This window comes from Balaenoptera acutorostrata, chromosome 2 (assembly GCF_949987535.1).
Source record: "Balaenoptera acutorostrata chromosome 2, mBalAcu1.1, whole genome shotgun sequence".
Taxonomy (NCBI): domain Eukaryota; kingdom Metazoa; phylum Chordata; class Mammalia; order Artiodactyla; family Balaenopteridae; genus Balaenoptera; species Balaenoptera acutorostrata.
This window is the reverse complement of record NC_080065.1, coordinates 38,784,481-38,808,339: the sequence shown is the minus strand read 5'-3', so window position 1 is coordinate 38,808,339 and position 23,859 is coordinate 38,784,481. Positions and strand designations below refer to the sequence as shown.

The window sequence follows — 23,859 nt, the reverse complement described above, 5'->3', positions numbered from 1 at the left end:
AGAGTGGCAAATGTCTCTTGATACCTCCACAAGGGGATCTTAAGTTCAAGTAAACATTCCCCAGATGACTACAGACCACACTTGGCCCCAGTCTACTGATGAGACTGTAAGACAGGGCAGTATCAGGCTTTCTGTTTTACAGTCATAGTTGTAGCAACAGTCCATGTAGCAGTCTACACAACCATTGACATAGCTGTCCAGTATTTTCTTTCTTCTCCTCTGCCAAGTGACAGCTGAAGTGCAAGGGCAGGGGACTCATATTGGGCAGGTAAAGGAGTTCCCCCAGGCTCGGAAGCTCTATGTTCCACTGGAGCCAATAGCTCTTTTTACAACTCCACAGGCATAGCTTTTAGTGTCCCTATATGGGATGTACTCAAAGAGTCACCATGCTCAAGTCCAAAGCATGGTTTATCTCTGGGTATCTAGAGTTTCTCCTTACCCAGATGCAATTTACCAGTCAGGTCATTTTAACCATGAGCAATTTTACTTGTGTAACATAGTTGACATAATATTCTCTGATTTCCAAGGGAACAGAGCTTAACCAAATGTCAAATTCTTACTCGGAAGCTGTGCCCTTTACACACAGCCCTTAAATATTAAGCTAGCAAGGAGATTGGGCAAATGATGTATTATCTTGGATTCCAACTAGAGTTTGGATTCAAGTAACTTCTACCTTTTCCCATTTCTTACCCTAAACAGGGAACATGCAAAGACATTTAGTATTTTGTTATAAAACTCTGTAAATATGAAAATATTATAACACTAGATTTCACTGTTAGTATGTTCTGATAGAACCATTAAGAATTTAAAATACAGGAACACATGTGTAGCCATCTTGATTAATCTTTCATAAGATTAACATGACATTAACCTTCTGAAATAGAAAGGATCGTGCTCTTCCGATCCATGGAAGTAAGAATCCTGCCTTTACCTTCACTCCTGATCCTTGAAGCATCCAATATGAACGATAAGCCTGTCATCTCATAAGGCTGAGTCTTGTGTATGTAAAAAATATCTGGTGCTTCAAATATGACCTTTTGTGGTGTAAATGTTAAGGCAGTATATGTTCCAGTATCTTAGGGACAAATGAGACATGATTTTCCAAACCATATTTCTAACAAGGAAGAAAAGGCTTCACCCATGGTTCTTTTAATGGCTGCTCAAAGAGCAGAAGGCAGCACGTGGAGAAATTTTGTTTTTTTAATTTTTATTTTATATTGGACTATAGTTGATTTACAATGTTGTGTTAGTTTCAGGTGTACAGCAAAGTGATTCAGTTGTACATATACATATGTATATTATTCTTCAAATTCTTTTCCCATTTAGAATATTATAGAATATTGAGCAGAGTTCCCTGTGCTATACAGTATGTTCTTGTTGGTTATCAATTTTAAATATAATAGTGTGTATATATCAATCCCAAACTCCCAATTTATCCCTCCCTCCCCACCTTTCCCCTTTGGTAACCATAAGTTTGTTTTCTATGTCTGTGAGTCTGTTTCTATTTTGTAAATAAGTTCATTTGTATCATTTTTTTTAAAGATTCTGCACATAAGTGATATCATATGATATTTGTCTTTCTCTGTCTGACTTACTTCACTGAGTATGATAATCTCTAGGCCCATCCATGTTGCTGCAAATGGCATTATTTCATTCTTTTTTATGGCCAAGTAATATTCCATTGTATATATGTACCACATCTTCTTTATCTACTCATCTGTTGATGGACATTTAAGTTGCTTCCATGTCTTGGCTATTGTAAATAGTGCTGCAATGAACACTGAGGTGCATGCATCCCTTTGAACCATGGTTTTCTCCAAATATATGCTCAGTAATGGGATTTCTGGATCATATGGTAGCTCTATTTTTAAATTTTTAAGGAACCTCCATACTGTTCTCCATAGTGGCTGTACCAATTTACATTCCCACCAACAGTGTAGGAGGGTTCCCTTTTCTCCACACCCTCTCCAGCATTTATTGTTTGTAGATTTTTTGGTGATGGCCATTCTGACTGGTGTGAGGTGATACCTCATTGTAGTTTTGATTTGCATTTCTCTAATAATTAGTGATGTTGAGAATCTTTTCATATGCCTCTTGGCCATCTGTATGTCTTCTTTGGAGAAATGTCTATTTAGGTCTTCTGCCCATTTTTTGATTGGGTGTTTGTTTTTTAATATTGAGCTGCATGAGTTGTTTGTATATTTTGTAGATTAATTCTTTGTGCGTTGCTTTGTTTGCAAATATTTTCTCCCATTCTGAGGGCTTGCTTTTCATCTTCTTTATGGTTTCCTTTGCTGTACAAAAGCTATTAACTTTCATTAGGTCTTGTTTGTTTATTTTTGTTTTGATTTCCATTACTCTAGGAGGTGGGTCAGAAAAGATCTTGCTGTGATTTATGTCCAAGAGTGTTCTTCCTACATTTTCCTCTAAGAGTTTTACAATGTCTGGTGTTACATTTAGGTCTTTAATCCATTTTGAGTTTATTTTTGTGTATGGGGTTAGGGAGTGTTCTAATTTCATTCTTTTACATGTAGCTGTCCAGTTTTCCCAGCACCACTTATTGAAGAGACTGAATTTTCTCCATTGTATGTTCTTGCCTCCTTTGTCATAAATTAGGTGACCATATCTACATGGGTCTATCTCTGAGGTTTCTATCCTGTTCCATTGATCTATATTTCTGTTTTTGTTTCTGTTCTGTACTGTCTTGATTACTGTAGTTTTGCAGTATAATCTTTAGTCAGGGAGTCTGATTCCTCCAGCTCTGTTTTTTTTTTTTTCCCTCAAGATTGCTTTGGCTATTTGGCATCTTTTGTGTCTCCATACAAATATTAAGATTTTTTTGTTCTAGTTCTGTGAAAAATGCCATTGGTAATTTGATAGGGATTGCACTGAATCTGTAGATTGCTTTGGGTAGTATAGTCATTTTCACAGTATTGATTCTTCCAATCTAAGAACATGGTATATCTCTCCATCTGTTTGTATCATGTTTAATTTCTTTCATCAGTGTCTTATAGTTTTCTGCATACAGGTCTTCTGCCTCCTTAGGTAGTTTTATCCCTAGGTATTTTATTCTTTTTGTTGCAATGGTAAATGGGAGTGTTTCCTTAATTTCTCTTTCAGATTTTTCATCATTAGTGTATAGGAATGCAAGAGATTTCTGTGCAATAATTTTGTATCCTGCAACTTTACCAAATTGATTGATTAGCTCTAGTAGTTTTCTGGTGGCATCTTTAGGATTTTCTTTTTTTTTTCCACACACACACACTGTATTTTATTTTTACAAGAGATAAATAGACTGACACCAAGCATTGTACATGGATGACCACAACAAAAGCAACAATGATTGCAATTACCAAACATGAAACACACTCATACTATGTCATAATATTGACATTCAGTCCAGTAATCCTCCACTGTAACAGCTCCTTTACTTTGCAGTGAAAATTGATTTGTATATTCTTTGCCTCTGAGTCCTTGTGGGATTTTTTTTTTAATTCAGACAGAAAGTCACAAAAATTATACTCATCCTCATCAGTTCACTCAGTCCCATGTAATTAATTTTTTTTTTTCATCTTGATCTTTTGTTAGCACTTTTATGAGTTCATCAGTTTTTCATTAGAGTTCTGAAAATGCTTATTCATTCAGTTCAGCAGTACAGTCAGTTACCAGAAACCTGTACTTGTCAGAGTCTTTTCCATGAATTTCTTGAAGATGAAACCCTTTTATAGGAACATACTTGCAAAATCATCAGAGTACACCCAGAACTGTCTGTAAATGACAGAAGACTTAAAAATGACCATGGTTAAAGATTTGATGAAAGTTCATAATAATGCAGTTGACAAGAAAATTAGTTATTTCTGAGATATACATTTTAAAGTAATAACTAGGATTATTACTTATAACCTTATACCAGAACATATAAGATTTTTAGAAGTTTCCTGTAATGTCTGAAACATTTATATTAACATATTTCCATACAAATACAAATATAAGATTTTTAGAAATTTCATGTAATGTCTGAAACATTTATATTAACATATTTCCATACATATTTCCATACAAATACAAATATAACATTTTTAGAAATTTCATGTAATGTCTGAAACATTTATATTAACATATTTCCATACAAATAACCCAATGAAAGTTTAGTATTAGTTGTTTTGTTTGTTTTTTTATACTGCAGGTTCTTATTAGGCATCAGTTTTATACACATCAGTGTATACATGTCAATCCCAATCGCCCAATTCAGCACACCACCATCCCCACCTCACCGCAGTTTTCCCCCCTTGGTGTCCATATGTCCATTCTCTACATCTGTGTCTCAACTTCTGCCCTGCAAACTGGCTCATCTGTACCATTTTTCTAGGTTCCACATACATGCATTAATACACGATATTTGTTTTTCTCTTTCCGACTTACTTCACTCTGTATGACAGTCTCCAGATCCATCCACGTCTCAACAAACGACTCAATTTCGTTCCTCTTCATGGCCGAGCAATATTCCATTGTATATATGTACCACAACTTCTTTATCCATTCGTCTGTTGATGGGCATTTAGGTTGCTTCCATGACCTGGCTATTGTAAATAGTGCTGCAATGAACATTCGGGTGCATGTGTCCTTTTGAATTACGGTTTTCTCTGGGTATATGCCCAGTAGTGGGATTGCTGGGTCATATGGTAATTCTATTTTTAGTTTTTTAAGGAACCTCCATATTGTTCTCCATAGTGGCTGTATCAATTTACATTCCCACCAACAGTGCAAGAGGGTTCCCTTTTCTCCACACCCTCTCCAGCATTTGTTGTTTGTAGATTTTCTGATGGTGCCCATTCTAACAGGAGTGAGGTGATACCTCATTGTAGTTTTGATTTGCATTTCTCTAATAATTAGTGATGTTGAGCATCTTTTCATGTGCTTCGTGGCCGTCTGTATGTCTTCTTTGGAGAAATGTCTATTTAGGTCTTCTGCCCATTTTTGGATTGGGGTGTTTGTTTCTTTGATATTGAGCTGAATGAGCTGTTTATATATTTTGGAGATTAATCCTTTGTCCGTTGATTCATTTGCAAATATTTTCTCCCATTCTGAGGGTTGTCTTTTTGTCTTGTTTATGGTTTCCTTTGCTGTGCAAAAGCTTTGAAGTTTCATTAGGTCCCACTTGTTTATTTTTGTTTTTATTTCCATTACTCTAGGAGGTGGATCAAAAAAGATCTTGCTGTGATTTATGTCAAAGAGTGTTCTTCCTATGTTTTCCTCTAAGAGTTTTATAGTGTCCAGTCTTATATTTAGGTCTCTAATCCATTTTGAGTTTATTTTTGTGTATGGTGTTAGGGAGTATTCTAATTTCATTCTTTTACATGTAGCTGTCCAGGTTTCCCAGCACCACTTATTGAAGAGACTGTCTTTTCTCCATTGTATATCTTTGCCTCCTTTGTCATAGATTAGTTGACCATAGGTGCGTGGGTTAATCTCTGGGCTTTCTATCTTGTTCCATTGATCTATGTTTCTGTTTTTGTGCCAGTACCATATTGTCTTGATTACTGTAGCTTTGTAGTATAGTCTGAAGTCAGGGAGTCTGATTCCTCCAGCTCCATTTTTTTGCCTCAAGACTGCTTTGGCTATTCGGGGTCTTTTGTGTCTCCATACAAATTTTAAGATGATTTGTTCTAGCTCCGTAAAAAATGCCATTGGTAATTTGATAGGGATTGCATTGAATCTGTAGATTGCTTTGGGTAGTATACTCATTTTCACAATGTTGATTCTTCCAATCCAAGAACATGGTATATCTCTCCATCTGTTGGTATCATCTTTAATTTCTTTCATCAGTGTCTTATAGTTTTCTGCATACAGGTCTTTTGTCTCCCTAGGTAGGTTTATTCCTAGGTATTTTATTCTTTTTGTTGCAATGGTAAATGGGAGTGTTTCCATAATTTCTCTTTCAGATTTTTCATCATTAGTGTATAGGAATGCAAGAGATTTCTGTGCATTAATTTTGTAACCTGCAACTTTACCATATTCATTAATTAGCTCTAGCAGTTTTCTGGTGGCAGTTTTAGGATTCTCTATGTATAGTATCATGTCATCCGCAAACAGTGACAGTTTTACTTCTTCTTTTCCAATTTGTATTCCTTTTATTTCTTTTTCTTCTCTGATTGCCGTGGCTAGGACTTCCAGAACTATGTTGAATAATAGTGGTGAGAGTGGACATCCTTGTCTCGTTCCTGATCTTAGAGGAAATGCTTTCAGTTTTTCACCATTGAGAATGATGTTTGCTGTGGGTTTGTCATATATGGCCTTTATTATGTTGAGGTAGGTTCCCTCTATGCCCACTTTCTGGAGAGTTTTTATCAGAAATGGGTGTTGAATTTTGTCAAAAGCTTTTTCTGCATCTATTGAGATGATCATATGGTTTTTATTCTTCAATTTGTTAATATGGTGTATCACATTGATTGATTTGCGTATATTGAAGAATCCTTGCATCCCTGGGATAAATCCCACTTGATCGTGGTGTATGATCCTTTTAATGTGTTGTTGGATTCTGTTTGCTAGTATTTTGTTGAGGATTTTTGCATCTATATTCATCAGTGATATTGGTCTGTAATTTTCTTTTTTTGTAGTGTCTTTGTCTGGTTTTGGTATCAGGGTGATGGTGGCCTCATAGAATGAGTTTGGGAGTGTTCCTTCTTCTGCAATTTTTTGGAAGAGTTTGAGAAGGATGGGTGTTAGCTCTTCTCTAAATGTTTGATAGAATTCACCTGTGAAGCCATCTGGTCCTGGACTTTTGTTTGTTGGAAGATTTTTAATCACAGTTTCAATTTCATTACTTGTGATTGGTCTGTTGATATTTTCTGTTTCTTCCTGATTCAGTCTTGGAAGGTTATACCTTTCTAAGAATTTGTCCATTTCTTCCAGGTTGTCCATTTTATTGGCATAAAGTTGCTTGTAGTAGTCTCTTAGGATGTTTTGTATTTCTGCGGTGTCTGTTGTAACTTCTCCTTTTTCGTTTCTGATTTTATTGATTTGAGTCCTCTCCCTCTTTTTCTTGATGAGTCTGGCTAATGGCTTATCAATTTTGTTTATCTTCTCAAAGAACCAACTTTTAGTTTTATTGATCTTTGCTATTGTTTTCTTTGTTTCTATTTCATTTATTTCTGCTCTGATCTTTATGATTTCTTTCCTTCTGCTAACTTTGGGTTTTGTTTGTTCTTCTTTCTCTAGTTTCTTTAGGTGTAAGGTTAGATTGTTTACTTGAGATTTTTCTTGTTTCTTTAGGTAGGCTTGTATAGCTATAAACTTCCCTCTTAGAACCGCTTTTGCTGCATCCCATAGGTTTTGGGTCGTCGTGTTTTCATTGTCATTTGTCTCTAGGTATTTTTTTATTTCCTGTTTGATTTCTTCAGTGATCTCTTGGTTATTTAGTAACGTATTGTTTAGCCTCCATGTGTTTGTCTGTTTTACGTTTTTTTCCCTGTAATTCATTTCTAATCTCATAGCGTTGTGGTCAGAAAAGATGCTTGATATGATTTCAATTTTCTTAAATTTACTGAGGCTTGATTTGTGACCCAAGATGTGATCTATCCTGGAGAATGTTCCGTGCGCACTTGAGAAGAACGTGTAATCTGCCGTTTTTGGATGGAATGTCCTATATATATCAATTAAATCTATCTGGTCTATTGTGTCATTTAAAGCTTGTGTTTCCTTATTTATTTTCATTTTGGATGATCTGTCCATTGGTGTAAGTGAGGTGTTAAAGTCCCCCACTATTATTGTGTTACTGTCGATTTCCTCTTTTATAGCTGTTAGCAGTTGCCTTATGTATTGAGGTGCTCCTATGTTGGGTGCATATATATTTATAATTGTTATATCTTCTTCTTGGATTGATCCCTGGATCATTATGTAGTGTCCTTCCTTGTCTCTTGTAACATTCTTTATTTTAAAGTCTATTTTATCTGATATGAGTATAGCTACTCCAGCTTTCTTTTGATTTCCATTTGCATGGAATATCTTTTTCCATCCCCTCACTTTCAGTCTGTATGTGTCCCTAGGTCTGAAGTGGGTCTCTTGTAGACAGCATATATATGGGTCTTGTTTTTGTATCCATTCAGCCAGTCTATGTCTTTTGGTTGGGGCATTTAATCCATTCACGTTTAAGGTAATTATCGATATGTATGTTCCTATGACCATTTTCTTAATTGTTTTGGGTTTGTTTTTGTAGGTCCTTTTCTTTTGTGTTTCCCACTTAGAGAAGTTCCTTTAGCATTTGTTGTAGAGCTGGTTTGGTGGTGCTGAATTCTCTTAGCTTTTGCTTGTCTGTAAAGCTTTTGATTTCTCCATCGAATCTGAATGAGATCCTTGCCGGGTAGAGTAATCTTGGTTGTAGGTTCTTCCCTTTCATCACTTTAAGTATATCATGCCACTCCCTTCTGGCTTGCAGAGTTTCTGCTGAGAAATCAGCTGTTAACCTTATGGGAGTTCCCTTGTATGTTATTTGTCGTTTTTCCCTTGCTGCTTTCAGTAATTTTTCTTTGTCTTTAATTTTTGCCACTTTGATTACTATGTGTCTCGGCGTGTTTCTCCTTGGGTTTATCCTGTATGGGACTCTCTGCGCTTCCTGGACTTGGGTGGCTATTTCCTTTCCCATGTTAGGGAAGTTTTCGACTATAATCTCTTCAAATATTTTCTCTGGTCCTTTCTCTCTCTCTTCTCCTTCTGGGACCCCTATAATGCGAATGTTGTTGCGTTTAATGTTGTCCCACAGGTCTCTTAGGCTGTCTTCATTTCTTTTCATTCTTTTTTCTTTAGTCTGTTCTGCAGCAGTGAATTCCACCATTCTGTCTTCCAGGTCACTTATCCGTTCTTCTGCCTCAGTTATTCTGCTATTGATTCCTTCTAGTGTAGTTTTCATTTCAGTTATTGTATTGGTCATCTCTGTTTGTTTGTTCTTTAATTCTTCTAGGTCTTTGTTAATCATTTCTTGCATCTTCTCAATCTTTGCCTCCATTCTTATTCCGAGGTCCTGGATCATCTTCACTATCATTATTCTGAATTCTTTTTCTGGAAGGTTGCCTATCTCCACTTCATTTGGTTGTTTTTCTGGGGTTTTTTCTTGTTCCTTCATCTGGTACATAGCCCTCTGCCTTTTCATCTTCTCTGTCTTTCTGTAACTGTGGTTTTTGGACCACAGGCTGCAGGATTGTAGTTTTTCTTGCTTCTGTTGTCTGCCCTCTGGTGGTTGAGGCTATCTAAGAGGCTTGATGGGAGGCTCTGGTGGTGGGTAGAGCTGACTGTTGCTGTGGCGGTCAGAGCTCAGTAAAACCTTAATCCACTTGACTGTTGATGGGTGGGGCTGGGTTCCCTCCCTGTTGCTGTGGCGGTCAGAGCTCAGTAAAACCTTAATCCACTTGACTGTTGATGGGTGGGGCTGGGTTCCCTCCCTGTTGGTTGTTTTGCCTGAGGCAACCCAACACTGGAGCCTACCCGTGCTCTTTGGTGGGGTTAATGGCAGACTCTGGGAGGGCTCACGCCAAGGAGAACTTCCCAGGACCTCTGCTGCCAGTGTCCTTATCCCCACGGTGAAACAGAGCCACCACTTGCCTCGGCAGGAGACCCCCCAACACCAGCAGGTACGTCTGGTTCAGTCTCCCCCAGGGTCACTGCTCCTTCCCCTGGGTCCTGATGCACACATTACTTTGTGTGTGCCCTCCAAGAGTGGGGTCTCTGTTTCCCCCAGTCCTGTCACAGTCCTGCAATCAATTCCCACTAGACTTCAAAGTCTGATTCTCTAGGAATTCCTCCTCCCGTTGCCGGACCCCCAGGTTGGGAAGCCTGACGTGGGGCTCAGAACCTTCACTCCAGTGGGTGGACTTCTGTGGTATAAGTGTTCGCCAGTCTGTGAGTCACCCACCCAGCAGTTATGGGATTTGATTTTACTCTGATTGCGCCCCTCCTACCGTCTCACTGTGGCTTCTCCTCTGTCCTTGGACATGGGGTATCCTCCTTGGTGAAGTCCAGGGTCTTCCTGTCAATGATTGTCCAGCAGCCAGTTGTGATTCTGGAGCTCTCGCAAGAGGGAGTGAGTGCACGTCCTTCTACTCCGCCATCTTGGTTCGAGACCTGCCCAGGATTTTCTATGTATAGTATCGTGTCATCTGCAAACAGTGACAGCTTTACTTCTTCTTTTCCAATTTGTATTCCTTTTATTTCTTTTTCTTCTCTGACTGCTGTGGCTATGACTTCCAAAACTATGTTTAATAATAGTGATGAGCATGGACATCCTTGTCTTGTTCCTGACCTTAGCAGAAATGCTTTGTTTTTCACCATTGAGAATGATGTTTGCTATGGGTTTGTCATATATGGCCTTTATTATGTTGAGGTAGGTTCCCACTATGCCCATTTCTGGAGAGTTTTTATCATAAATAGGTGCTGAATTTTGTCAAAAGCTTTTTCTGCATCTATTGAGATTGTCATATGGTTTTTATTCTGCAGTTTGTTAATATGGAGTGTCACATTGATTGATTTGCATATATTGAAGAATCCTTGCATTCTTGGGATAAATCCCACTTGATCATGTTGTATGATCCTTTTTATGTGTTGTTGGACTCTGTTTGCTCGTATTTTGTTGAGGATTTTTGCATCTATATTCATCAGTGATATTGGTCTGTAATTCTCTTTTTTTGTGACATCTTTGTCTGGCTTTGGTATCAGGGTGATGGTGGCCTTGTAGAATGAGTTTGGGTGTGTTCCTCCCTCTGAAATTTTTTGGAAGAGTTTGAGGAGGATGGGTGTTAGCTCTTCTCTAAATGTTTGATAGAATTCACCTGTGAAGCCATCTGGTGCTAGACTTTTGTTTGTTGGAAGATTTTTAATCACAGTTTCAATTTCATTACTTGTGACTGTTCTGTTCATATTTTCTATTTCTTCCTGGTTCAGTCTTGGAAGGTTATACCTTTCTAAGAGTTTGTCCATTTCTTCCAGGTTGTCCATTTTATTGGCATAGAGTTGCTTGTAGTATTCTCTAATGATGCTTTGTATTTCTGCAGTGTCTGTTGTAACTTCTCCTTTTTCATTTCTAATTTTATTGATTTGAGTCCTCTCCCTCCGAGTCTGGCTAATGGTTTATCAATTTTGTTTATCTTCTCAAAGAACCAGCTTTTAGTTTTATTGATCTTTGCTTTTGTTTTCTTTGTCTGTTTTTCATTTATTTCTTCTGTGATCTTTATGATTTCTTTCCTTCTACTAACTTTGGGTTTTGTTTGTTCTTCTTTCTCTAGTTCCTTTAGGTGTTAAATAAGATTGTTTATTTGGGATTTTTCTTGCTTCCTGAGGTAAGATTGTATTGCTATAAACTTCTCTCTTAGGACTGCCTTTTCTGTGTCCCATAGGTTTTAAATCATTTTCATTTTCATTTGTCTCTAGGTGTTTTTTGATTTCCTCTGTGATTTCTTCAGTGAGCCATTGGTTGTTTAGTAGCATATTGTTTAGCCTCCACATGTTTGTGTGTTTTACAGTTTTTTTCTTGTAGTTCATTTCTAATCTCATAGTGTTGTCAGAAAGATGGTTGATATGATTTCAGTTTTCTTAAATTTACCAAGGCTTGTTTTGTGTCCTAGCATGTGATCAATCCTGGAGAATGTTCCATGTGTACTTGAAAAGAATGTGTATTCTGCTCCTTTTAGAGGGAATGCTCTATAAATATTGATTAAGTCCATCTGGTCTAATGTGTCCTTTAAGACCTGTGTTTCCTTATTGATTTTCTGTCTGGATGATCTATTGATGAAAGTGGGGTTTTAAAGTCTCCCACTATTATTGTGTTACTGTTGATTTCTCCTTTTATGGTTGTTAGTATTTGCCTTATATATTGAGGTGCTGCTATGTTGGGTGCATATATACTTACAATTGTTATATCTTCTTCTTGGATTGATCCCTTGATCATTATGTAGTGTCCTTTGTCTGTTGCAAGAGTTTTTAAAGTCTATTTTGTCTGAGATGAGTATAGCTACACCAGGTTTCTTTTGATTTCCATTTGCAATGAATACCTTTTTCCATCCCCTATCATTGTCTGTATGTATTCTTACATCTGAAGTGGGTCTCTTGTAGACAGCATATATATGGGTCTTGTTTTTGTATCCGTTCAGCTAGGCTGTGTCTTTTGGTTGGAGCATTTAATCCATTTACATTTAACATAATTATTGATATGTATGTTCTTATTGCCATTTTGTTAATTGTTTTGTATTTGTCTTTGCAGGTCTTTTCCCTTCCTTTCCTCTTCTCTTCTCTTTTGTGATTTGATGGCTAAATTTACTGTTGTGTTTGTATGCCTTAGTCTTTTTTGTTTGTGTATCTATTGTAGATTTTTGGTTTGTGGTTACCATGAGGTTTTGATATAGCAGTCTATATATAAAGAAGATTGTTTTATGTTGCCAGTCTTTTAATTTCAAATGCATTTCCAATATCCTGCATTTGTACTCTCCTCTTCTCATGATTGCTGGTTTTGATATCATATTTATGTGTGGATGATTTCCTACCTTTATATTTGCCTTTACCAGTGAGCTTTTCCTTTTGTAATTTTCTTGTTTTTAGTTGTGGCCTTTTCTTTTTCACCTAGAGAAGTTCCTTTAGCATTTGTTGCAAAGCTGGTCTGGTCTGGTGGTGCTGAATTCTCTTAGCTTCTCATTTTTGTAAAGCTTTTGATTTCTCCATCAAATCTGAACAAAAGCCTTGCTGGCTAGTGTATTCTTGGTTGTAGGTTCTTCCCTTTCATCACTTTAAATATATGGTGCTGCTCCTTTCTGGCCTGTAAAGTTTCTGCTAAAAAATCAGCTGATAACCTTATGGGAGTTCCCTTGTATGTTATTTGTTTCTTTTCCCTTGTTGCTTTTAGTATTTTCACTTTGTCTTTGTCAGTTTGATTACTCTGTGTCCCAGCATGTTCCTCCTTGGGTTTATCCTGCCTGGGACTCTCTGTGCTTCCTGGACTTGGGTTACACTTTCCTTTCCCATGTTAGGGAATTTTTCAGCTATTGTCTATTCAAATATTTACTCAGGTACTTTCTATCTTCTCCTTCTGGGACTCCTATAATGTGAATGTTGGTGCATTTAATGTTGTCTCAGAAGTCTCTTAGATTGTCCTCATTTCTTTTCATTCTTTTTTCTTTATTCTGTTCCACAGCAGTGATTTCCACCATTTTGTCTTCCAGTTCACTTATACATTCTTCTCCTTTATTTATTCTGCTGTTGATTCCTTTTAGTGTATTTTTCATTTCAGTTGTACTGTTCATCTGTTTGTTCTTTAATTCTTTTAGGTCTTTATTAAATATTTCTTGTATCTTCCTGGTCTGTGCCTTTATCTTTTTCTGAGATCTTGGATCATCCTTACTATCATTACTCTGAATTCTTTTTTGGGTAGATTGCCTGTCTTCACTGAGTTGTTCTTCAGGGATTTTATCTTGCCCCTTTCTCTGGGATATAGTCCTCTGCTGTCTCATTTTGTTTTTCTGTGATTGTGGTTTCCATTCCGCAGGTTGCAGGGTTGTAGTTTTTCTTGCTTCTGCTGTCTGCCCCCTTGTGGTGAGGCTGGTCTAAGGGGCTTGTGCTGGTTTCCTGGTGAGAGGGACTGGTTCCAGCCCACTGGTGGGCGGAGCTGGGTCTTGTCCCTCCTGTGGGCAGGGCCGTGTTAAGGGGTGTGTTTAGTGGCCAGCTGTGGGCTTAGGAAGACTTTAGGCAGCCTGTTTGCTGATGGTTGGGGCTGTGTTTCCACCCTGTTGGTTGTTTGGTCTGAGGCATCCCAGCCTATGGGTTGTTGGGTGGGGCCAGGTCTTGGTGAGAAAATGGTGGCCTCCAGGAGGGCTTATGCCAGTGAGTACTACCCAGAACTACCACCACCAGTGTATTTGTCCACGCAGTGAGTCACAGCCACCCCCTCACACACCCCCACCCCCCTCTGCAGGAGACTCTCCAATACCAGCAGGTAGGTCTGGCCCAGGGTCTTACGAGGTCACTTTTTCCCCTGGGTCCTGGTGCTCGTGAGACCTTGTGTGTGCCCTCCAAGAGTGGAATTTCTGCCTCCCCCAGTTCTGTGGAAGTCTTGCAATCAAACCCTGCTGGACTTCAAAGCCAGGTGCTCTTGGGGCTCCTTTTCCCAATGCCAGACCCCCAGCCTGGGTAGCCTGACGTGGGACTCACAACTTTCACTCCTGTGGGAGAACCACTGTGATACAATTATTTTCCAGTTTGTGCATTGCCTACCTGGTGGGTATGGGATTTGATTTTATCGTGATTGCACCCTTCTTGGAGCTGGAGCCTCCAATGGGGGAATCTCTGCTTCATGGCTTTACTGCTCTTAGGCTCCTATACAACCTACCTAACCAGCTTCCCTCCCAGCCTTGACTTCTTATTGGCTTCCCATTATGACAAGGAGCTAGTCTGACAAACTGACTTGTTCTAATGTATGAATGGTAGAGGGAGAGCTGTTTACCCCTCCCCTCTTTCTAGGCAACATGCTCAACCTCTCCCCACTTCAAAAACACTCCCACATGTGTCATGCATGCTTTGATGCATCCAAAATATGGCTCTAAGAGTCCAGGCAAGCCAGCAGGATATTTTTGAGCTGGGCTCGTGTTTACTCAAAAAAAAAGGGAAGGAGCTGTCTCCTCTGCTCTATATTTCAGCACAGAACAAAAATCTTCACACACATTGCTACTGTGTTTAAACCAACTGTGCCATGCTCCCCTTACAAGGAGAAGAACTGAGTATGCAGTCTGATTTAGGATGCTTTTCCTGAGGGTGTTTGACAATAGAAGCATACCATCACAAATCCAAGAAAATAAATTTATTAAACTTTGAAGGAAAAAAATCCACAGACATAAAGAAAGTTAAATATAAACTGCAGGACACAACTAGTCATACTAGTGAATAATGGCTTGTGTGGCCAGCAAAGTACCAAAATGACATTCGGAGACCGATTGAGGTATTTAGCTATTTTTGGCTATAGAAATGTTGTCAGCCTATTGTGAAATAGTAAGATAGTTTTCCCAAACACACAGTTTTAAGTTGAATTAGGTTCTACATTGATGAAACTGTCTATGAAACTAAATTATGTAGCTCTTAGAGAAAACCGTAGCAGCAAGGTAGCAGAAAATCTATTAAACATCTATTACAAAGTGACATGTTGAACTTTAAACACCCAATTCTAGCTTTTCACTGTCCTTCCTGCAAGAAAGAGGGAATTTAAAATTGCCAACCATTAAGCTTGTTTCCTAAAAAGGTATGGCAAATACTATGTAAGTTAAAGCTAACTTTAAAGTTTTATTAACCTTTAAAAAGTACTTAAGTGAGAAGCATTCTTGAGTGAGATGAGTCTTCTCTTTTTGACAAACCTTTTGAGGAGCAATCCCAATGCTCCTATGAATGATGTTTAGGTTATTAAGATATTGAACAATAACTTATAATTTACTCAGGCCCCTTCTTTTTCTTCTGACTACCCGCTTTAAGGCCAATCCACTCAGAGGGGAAGTAAAAAATGATGAAACTTCTTTTACTACTTTAAATAAATCCTATAAAAGATTTGGTGAGGAAGAAAGTTTCTGCTATGGGTTTAAATAAATTTTTGAGTTATCTTGGGGATTTACAATCTTGTTTTTTCTCTTTTTTGCTACCATGAATAATGAGTATGTGTCTGGCTATAGGCTGTGAAAGAAAAACCTTTTTCTTGAACTTTTATTCCATGATCTGGTTAACTTCACTTCGACCAGCTTCAACTTACAAAATGCTTCTTGTACCTATTCCTTCCTTAGGTAAATATGAACTAAGAGACACTGCGGCCAAGGTTCTAAGGCTTGACTCTCATGATCTGAGTGCACTAAGAAACTCCTTCCCCGTGCACTGCAGTGATTAAGCACTCCGGGTCAATAGGAACCAGCTATGATTTCTATTCTCTTAGTATGCAGTGCTCTGACATGAACCAAAACTTGGGTAAGTAAAGGCTTTTTGTTCATTTGTGTTGTGGGGTTTTTTTTTTTTTTTTTTGGTTCATGATAAGTTGACCTGTGCAACCATTTTAAAGTTTTCTAAATTAACAAATATCTGTTTACAAATTCAGATAAGATGAACACATTCCAATAATGCAGCTAACTACAATCATTTTAGAATCATTTAAAGAGTTTTAGGAGGTATAAAAAGGGCCTTGTAAAAAACTAGTTTTTCTTCAGGTGCGTTGACCAAAGCATTAAACCAGCTTTAGACTGCAGTTACTACATTCTTTAGATGGGTCGGCATGAGCTACAGTACACCGTGTATAGTGTAATAGAAAATAGCCATGCTTAAAGTGTAAATTATTAAAAATACCTTTATCCATTTTATGTCAAAATAAATGTTTTACATATCCAAACTATTTCTTGTTTTCTTACCTATAATTTTAGTTCCCAATTATTAAAAAAAATTAGCCTGTGCTATGATTTGCATTCAATCGTCCTGAACTGCAAAAGCCACCTGATTTTTCGCTTTTTCAAAAAGCATGATTAACTATAGATTAAAAAACATAGCCATTCAATGCTTAGTAGCACAAAATTAACACCCACAATAACAAGACAATCACTGCCACTAAATAGTCTTTGAGACAATTCTTTAAAATATTTACAATTCACAACAAGAATATCTATCTGATTAAGGGTTCTTCTTCTTTTTCTTTAATATCATGTTTCAACATTTCAGGAAAAGCCATTTAGAATCCGTATCCCCCACCCTCAACTCCCACACCCCCCCAAAAAAGGTTTAAACATTGTTTTGGTTTAAGCATTCATGCCCTAGCCAACTCTTTGCTAGAGTAAATAGGTAGCTCATTAAATATGTAGCTCATGGGAAATTGAAGAAAAGCTACGGCATGATTTTGTTCAGTTGGTCTGTGCTCACGTAGCCACATGACGAGAGAAACTCTTTGTCAGGCAAGGGCAGGGCAGTTGCATTGAGTACAAGGCCCTGTGGAGATTGTACTATATGAATGGAGGTATAGTCTGGGACAGGCATCTCAGAACTTGGAACACGTTCTGCTGTCCCAGACCTCCCAGCAGTAGTGGTAAGGCTTTCCGTGGTGATGTAAATGTCTTCCTGGTTAAAGCTTGGCTCTACATGTGATTCAATCTCGACATGAGGGGCCAGGGCGATGCACTTTTTGGCATCTGCCTCACAGAAGTAGGCGTTGTCCATGATGAAGTTTGCTTGGCAGGGTGAGACCACTTCTGGATGCATGTCACACTGGGAGATCCCGGCCTTATTCTTTTGGCCCGGGGAAAGGACCACACTCCCTGCTGGTGTAATGTCACTTACCTGGGCATAAAAGTCGATGTTTGCCAATGAACTTGGATTGCTGAGCTGCTGCGTATGGCCAGCTTGATGAGTTGACTCAGTTCCGCCAATAAGAAGTGATCTTGGTTTGTTTTCCTCTCCTAGGATAACGCTGGGCTGCTGGCTAGCAGGGGCAGCATCATTAGAAGGTGAGTTATTTTGATTCTTCTGGTCAAGGCACAAGCGATCTGCTTCCCCTTTTAACCTTTGTGGCTGAGCAACTTCTGAGGTACCATCACACATGTCACTGGCATTGAAGTCAGTCTCCAGAATGTCAGGTTCATAACAGCTGGTACGTCCAGAGTCGTCATCCTTTGCCCCAAGGATATTAAGTGATTTTTCATGGTCATTGCTTAGAAGTCTGTCTGTGTCTGATCCTTCAGTCTTTTCATCGGGGTCATCAATATCTAGCTCAATAAATTCAACCCAAGAGTCATCATTGTAGAATTCGTGTTTATAGTTGTCATGAATGGCTAAGATTGTGTTCACCTCTTCTAATTTTCCTTCCTAGGAAATAGAAAATGAAGATCTATGAAAAGAAACTCACAACAATTAAGTGATTTAATAAATAACATTCAGAGACTAATTAGTAACAAAACCATATAACAAATACATTAGTGAAGAACTTTTCTTTCTTTTTAAAAATTCTTTTCTACTATGGTTCATCACAGAATACCAAACAGTTCTCCATGCTATACAGCAGGATGTTGTTGTTTATCCATTCCATATATAATAGCTTGTATCTGCTAACCTCAACCTCCCACTCCATCCCTCCCCCAACCCCCTCCCCCTCAGCAACCACAAGTCTGTTTTCTACGTCTGTGAGTCTGTTTTTGTTTCATACGTAGATAGGTTCATTTGTGTCATATTTTAGATTCCACATATAAGTGATATCGTATGCTATTTGTCTTTCTCTTTATGACTTACTCCACTTAGTATGATAATCTCTAGTTGCATCCATGTTGCTGCAAATGGCATTATTTCATTCTTTTTTTATGGCTGAGTAGTATTCCATCGTATATATGTACCACATCTTCTTTATCCATTCATCTGTCGATGGGCATTTAGGTTGTTTCTATGTCTTGGCTATTGTGAATAGTGCTGCTGTGAACATAGGGGTGTATGTATCTTTTTGGATTAGAGTTTTGTCTGGATATATGCCTAGGAGTGGGATTGCTGGATTATATGGTAATTCTATTTTTAGTTTTCTGAGGAACCTCTATACTGTTTTCCATAGAGGCTGTACCAACTTACATTCCAACAGTGTAGGAATGTTCCCTTTTCTCCACATCGTCTCCAGCATCTGTCATTTGTAGAGTTTTTAATGATGGCCATTCTGACTGATGTGAGGTGGTACCTCACTGAAGTTTTGATTTGCATTTCTTTAGTAATTAGCAATGTTGAGCATCTTTTCATGCCTACTGGCCATTTGTATTTCTTCTTTGGAGAAATGTCTATTTAGGTCTTCTGCCCATTTTTCAATTGGGTTGTTTGTTTTTTTGTTGAGTTGTATGAGCTATTTGTATATTTTGGAAATAAAGCCCTTATTGGTCTCATTGTTTGCAAATACTTTCTCCCATTCTGTAGGTTGCCTCTTTGTTTATGGTTTCTTTTGCTGGTAAGAAACCAGCAAAGAGTGCAAAAGCTGGTAAGTTTGATTAGGTCCCATTTGTTTTTGTTTTTACTTCTATTGCCTTGGAAGACTGACTTAAAACATTGGTATGATTTATGTCAGAGAATGTTTTGCCTATGATCTGTCCTAGGAGTTTTGTGGTGTCATGTCTTAAGTCTTTAAGCCACTTTGAGTTTATTTTTGTGTATGGTGAGAGGGTATGTTCTAACTTCATTGATTTCCATAAGGCTGTCCAACTTTCCCAGCACCACTTGTTGAAGAGACTTTGTCTTTTTCCTATTGTATATTCTTGCCTCCTTTGTTGAAGATTGACTATAGGTGTGTGGGTTTATTTCTGGGCGCTCTATTCTGTTTCACTGACCTATATGTCTGTTTTTGTGCCAATACCCCTGTAGCTTTGTAGTATTGTCTGAAGTCTGAGAGGGTTATGCCTCCTGCTTTGTTCTTTTTCTTCAGGATTGCTTTAGCAATTCTGGGTCTTTAATGGTTCCATATAAATTTTAGGATTATTCTAGTTCTGTGAAAAATGTCATGGGTAATTTGATAGGGACTGCATTAAATCTGTAGTTTGCTTTGGGCTGTATGACCATTTTAAAAATGTTAATTCTTCCAATCCATGAACATGGGATATCTTTCCATTTCTTTGACTCATCTTCAGTTTCCTTTATTAATGTTTTATAGTTCTCAGCATATAAGTCTTTAACCTCCTCAGTCAGGTTTATTCTTAAGCATATTTTATATTTTGGGGTGAGATTTTAAATGATATTTTTTGTTTACATTCCCTTTCTGATATTCCATTGTTAGTGTAAAGAAATGCAACTGGTTTCTATATGTTAATCTTGTATCCTGCTACCTTGCTGAATTCGTTTATTATTTCCAGTAGTTTTTGTGTGGATTCTTTAGGGTTTTCTATATAGTATCATGTCATCTGCATATAACGACAATTTTGCCCCTTCCCTTCCAATTTGGATACCTTTTATTTCTTTTTCTTGTCTGATTGCTGTGGCTAGGACTTCCAATACTATGTTAAATAGGAGAGGTAAGAGTGGGCATCCTTGTCTTGTTCCAGAGTTTAGTGGGAAGTCTTTCAGCTTTTCACCATTGCGTATTATATTGGTTGTGGTTTGTCATAAATAGCTTTTATTATGTTGAGATATGTTCCCTGTGTACCCACTTTGGTAAGAGTTTTTATCATGAATGGATGTAGAATTTTGTCAAATGCTCTTTCTGCATCTTTTGAGACGATCATGTGGTTTTTGTCTTCTCTTTTGTTTATGTGATGTATCACATTGATTTGTGTATGCTGAACCATCCTTGTGAACTTGGGCTGATTCTTGGTCATGGTGTATGATCTTTTTTTATGTGTTGTTGGATTTGGTTTGCTAATATTTTGTTGAGAATTTTTGCATCTATATTCATCAAAGATATTGGCCTGTAATTTTCTTTTTTGGTGGTGTCTTTGTCTGATTTTGGTATCAGGGTGATGGTGGCTTCATAGAATGTCTTTGGGAGTGTTCCCTCCTCTTCAATTCTTTGGAAAAGTTTGAGAAGGACTGGTGTGAGTTCTTTGTATGTTTGGTAGAATTTGCCTTTGAAGCCATCTGGTCCTGGACTTTTGTTTGTAGGGAGTTAATTACATATTCTATTTCACCTCTAATGATCGGTCTGTTCAAATTATCTACTTCTTGTTGATTCAATTTTGGTGGGCTGTATGTTTCTAGAAACTTGTCCATTTCTTTTAGGTTGTTGAATTTGTTGACATATAATTGGTCATAGCATTCCCTTATGGTTTTTGTATTACTGTGGTATCAGTTGTTATGTCTCCTTTTTCATTTCTTATTTTGTTTATTTAGGTTCTCTCTCTTTTCTTCTTGGTGAGCCTGGCCAGAGGTTTGTCAATCTTGTTTACCCTTTCAAAGAACCAGCTCTTGATTTTTTTCTAATCACTATTTTATTTATTTATTTCCTCTCTGATCTTGATTATTTCCGTCCCTCTGCTGACTTTAGGTTCTGTTTGTTCTTCTTTTTCTACTTCTTTTAAGTGGTAGATTAGGTTGTTTATCTGAGACTTTTGTTTTTTTGAGGAAGGCCTGTATCACTATGAACTTCCCTCTAAGAACTGCTTTTGCTACACCCCATAGATTTTGTACAGTGGTGTTTTCATGCTAATTTTTCTCAAGGTATTTTTAAATTTACTCTTTGATTTCATTGTTGACCGATTGGTTTTTTTAGTAGCATATTGTTTGGTAATCGTTTTCTTAGTAGCATATTGTTTAGTAGTCATTTTCTTTTTCTGTGGTTGATTTATAGTTTCATGCTGCTGTGGTCAGAAAAGATGCTTGAGATAATTTCTATACTCTTAAGTTTGTTGAGGTCTGCTTTGTGCCCTAGTATGTGGTCAATCCTAGAGAATGTTCCATGTGCACTTGAAAAGAATGTATATTCTGTTTTCTTGGATGTAATGTCCTAAAAATATCAATTAGGTCTAACTGTTCTATTGTATCATTTAGGATCTCTGTTGCCTTATTTTCTTTCTAGAAGATCTGTGCACTGATGCGAGTGGGGTGTTAAAGTCTCCTACTATTACTGTATTCCTGTCAATTTCTCCCTTTATATCTGTTAGTATTTGTTTTATGTATTTGGGTGCTCCTATATTAGGTGCATATATGTTGATGCGTGTAAAAGTGTCCTTCTTTATTTTTCTTTATGGCCTTTGTTTTAAAGTCTATTCTGTCTGATATGTGTATTGCGATCCCTACTTTGTCATTTCCATTTGCATGAAATATCTTTTTCCATCTCCTCACTTGCAATCTGTGTCCTTTGCTCTAAAGTGGGTCTCTTGTAGGCAGCACATTGTAGGCTCTTGTTTTTTTTAATCCAATCTTCCTCTCTGTGTCTTTTGATTGGAGCATTTAGTCCATTGACATTAAGGTAATTATTGATAGATATGTAGTTATTGCCATTTTAAGCCTTGCTTTCCTGTTGATTTTTTATTTCTTCTTTGTCCCTTTTTTCTTTTTGTTTTTCCCTTTTGTGGTTTGATGATTTTCTTTTGTATTGTACTTCTCTTCTTTTTGGTTTTTGTGAGTCTATTGTATGTTTTTGATTTGTGGTTACCTTGTTTCTCAAGTATGTAAACCCCATCCTATAGCTATCGATACTTGCCTTAGACTGGTAATCATATAGGCTCAAACACATTGTAGGAAATGATAAAAAAAAAATCTACACTTTCTTACTCTTATCCCCCACATTATATGATTTTGATGTCCTCTTTTACACCTTCATGTTCATCCTTTTGCTGTTCACTGTGGTTATCATAAATTTCACAGAAATTTATTTTGATGTTTTTTATTCCGTGTACTGGCTTATTTAGGTGATTTTCTTTCCAATTGTGATTTTCTCTTTCCTATATATTCTTCTTTTCTATTTACAGAAGACCTTTCAATATTTCCTTTAGGATAGGTTTAGTATTGCTGTATTCTTTTAGTTTTTGCTTGTCTAAGAAATTCTTTCACACTCCTTCTTTTCTAAATAATAATCTTGCTGGGTAGAGTACCCTAGGTTGCAGTTTTTTCCCCTTCAGGACTTTGAATGTATCTTGCCACTTCCTTCTGGCCTGCAGAGTTTCTGTACAGAAATCAGCTGATAGCCTTATGTGGGGGTTCCCTTGTAATTAACTTTTTCTTTTTCTCTTGCTGCCTTTAGAATCCTCTCTTTAACTTTTGCCATTTTAATTATAATCTTGGTGTAGGTCTGTTTGGTTTTGCCTTGTTTGGGACCCTCTGTGCTTCCTGTAGCTGGATATGTTTCTTTCTTTACGTTTGGGAAGTTTTCAGCTTCCCAAATACATTTTCAATACCCTTTTCTCTTTCTTCCCATTCTGGGGTCTCTATTATGCATAGATTGGCATGCTTTATATTATCCCATAGGTCTCTTATATTGCTTTCATTTTTTTTTCATTTGGCTTTCTGTCTGCTGTCTTGATTGGGTGATTTCCATTATTCTATCTTCTAGGTCATTTATTCATTTTTATGTATTATTCATTCTGCTATTCATTGCCTTTAGTTCAGTTTTCATCTTGGCAAATGAATGAGTTTTAAAATTTTTTTGGTTCCTTTTTATAGTTTCTAGTTCCTTTTTACAGTACTCTGCATTTCTGTCAATAGCATTTCTTAATTCCTTCAGTATTTTCATTATCTCCTTTTTGAAATCAGTGTCTATTAGACTGAAGAGGTCTGTTTGTCTCATTGTTCTTTCAGGGGAATTCTCTTGGTCTTTTAACTGGGAGTGGTTCCTCTGCTTCTTCATTTTACCTTATATTTCTCTTATTCTGTGAGTTTAGGAGAAACAATGATCTACTATGGTCTTGGAGGGCTATTTATATGTGGGAGTGCCCCTGTGTAGTTTGTGTGGATTTAATATTTTGGTGTGAGGGCTGTTTTTAGTATGGATGCCTGTCACCTCTTTCCTCAGCCATTATTCTCTTGATTGATTGATAGGGGGTGTGCAGATGAGGTGGCTGGTGCCTGGTCCTGGCGTTCTCTGTGGCAGCTCATGCGCATCCCTGGAGCACACAATGGGAGCAGAGGTGGCTCACAACTGCTCCTGGAGTCTGTGAGGGTGGTGGCGGTAGCTCATGACAGCTCTTAAAAGTGTGGGGGTTGGGGGTGGTGGTGGCTTGTGATCGCTCCTGTAGCTTGTGTAGGCAGTGTCCTGCCACCTGAGAGCACATGCAGGGAGAAAGGCTGCAATGGCACGTCTTGCCTCTCTTCTCACACATCACCCAAACAATGGTACCTGGCCTCTAAGGTAGCCCAGGCTTCCTCTGCATACATCCTCTGGTGCAGTCGCACCGAGCTCCAGCCCCTTCAGGCTCTTTCTGCACAGCC

General features: G+C 37.8%; 1 protein-coding gene across 6 annotated transcripts in view; it reads right to left on the bottom strand.

Annotated features, from left to right (window-relative positions):
• Positions 1 to 14,812: 14,812 nt before the first annotated feature.
• The window catches only part of GHR (growth hormone receptor), a 280,325-nt gene continuing 271,278 nt past the window's right edge, over positions 14,813 to 23,859 (bottom strand). For all 6 annotated transcript variants that reach the window (XM_007195531.2, XM_057540022.1, XM_057540024.1 and 3 more), the window contains one exon: positions 14,813 to 17,844. In XM_007195531.2, the coding sequence (XP_007195593.1) occupies positions 16,870 to 17,844 (975 nt within the window). In that variant the 3' untranslated portion in view covers positions 14,813 to 16,869. The remainder of the gene's footprint in view (positions 17,845 to 23,859) is intronic.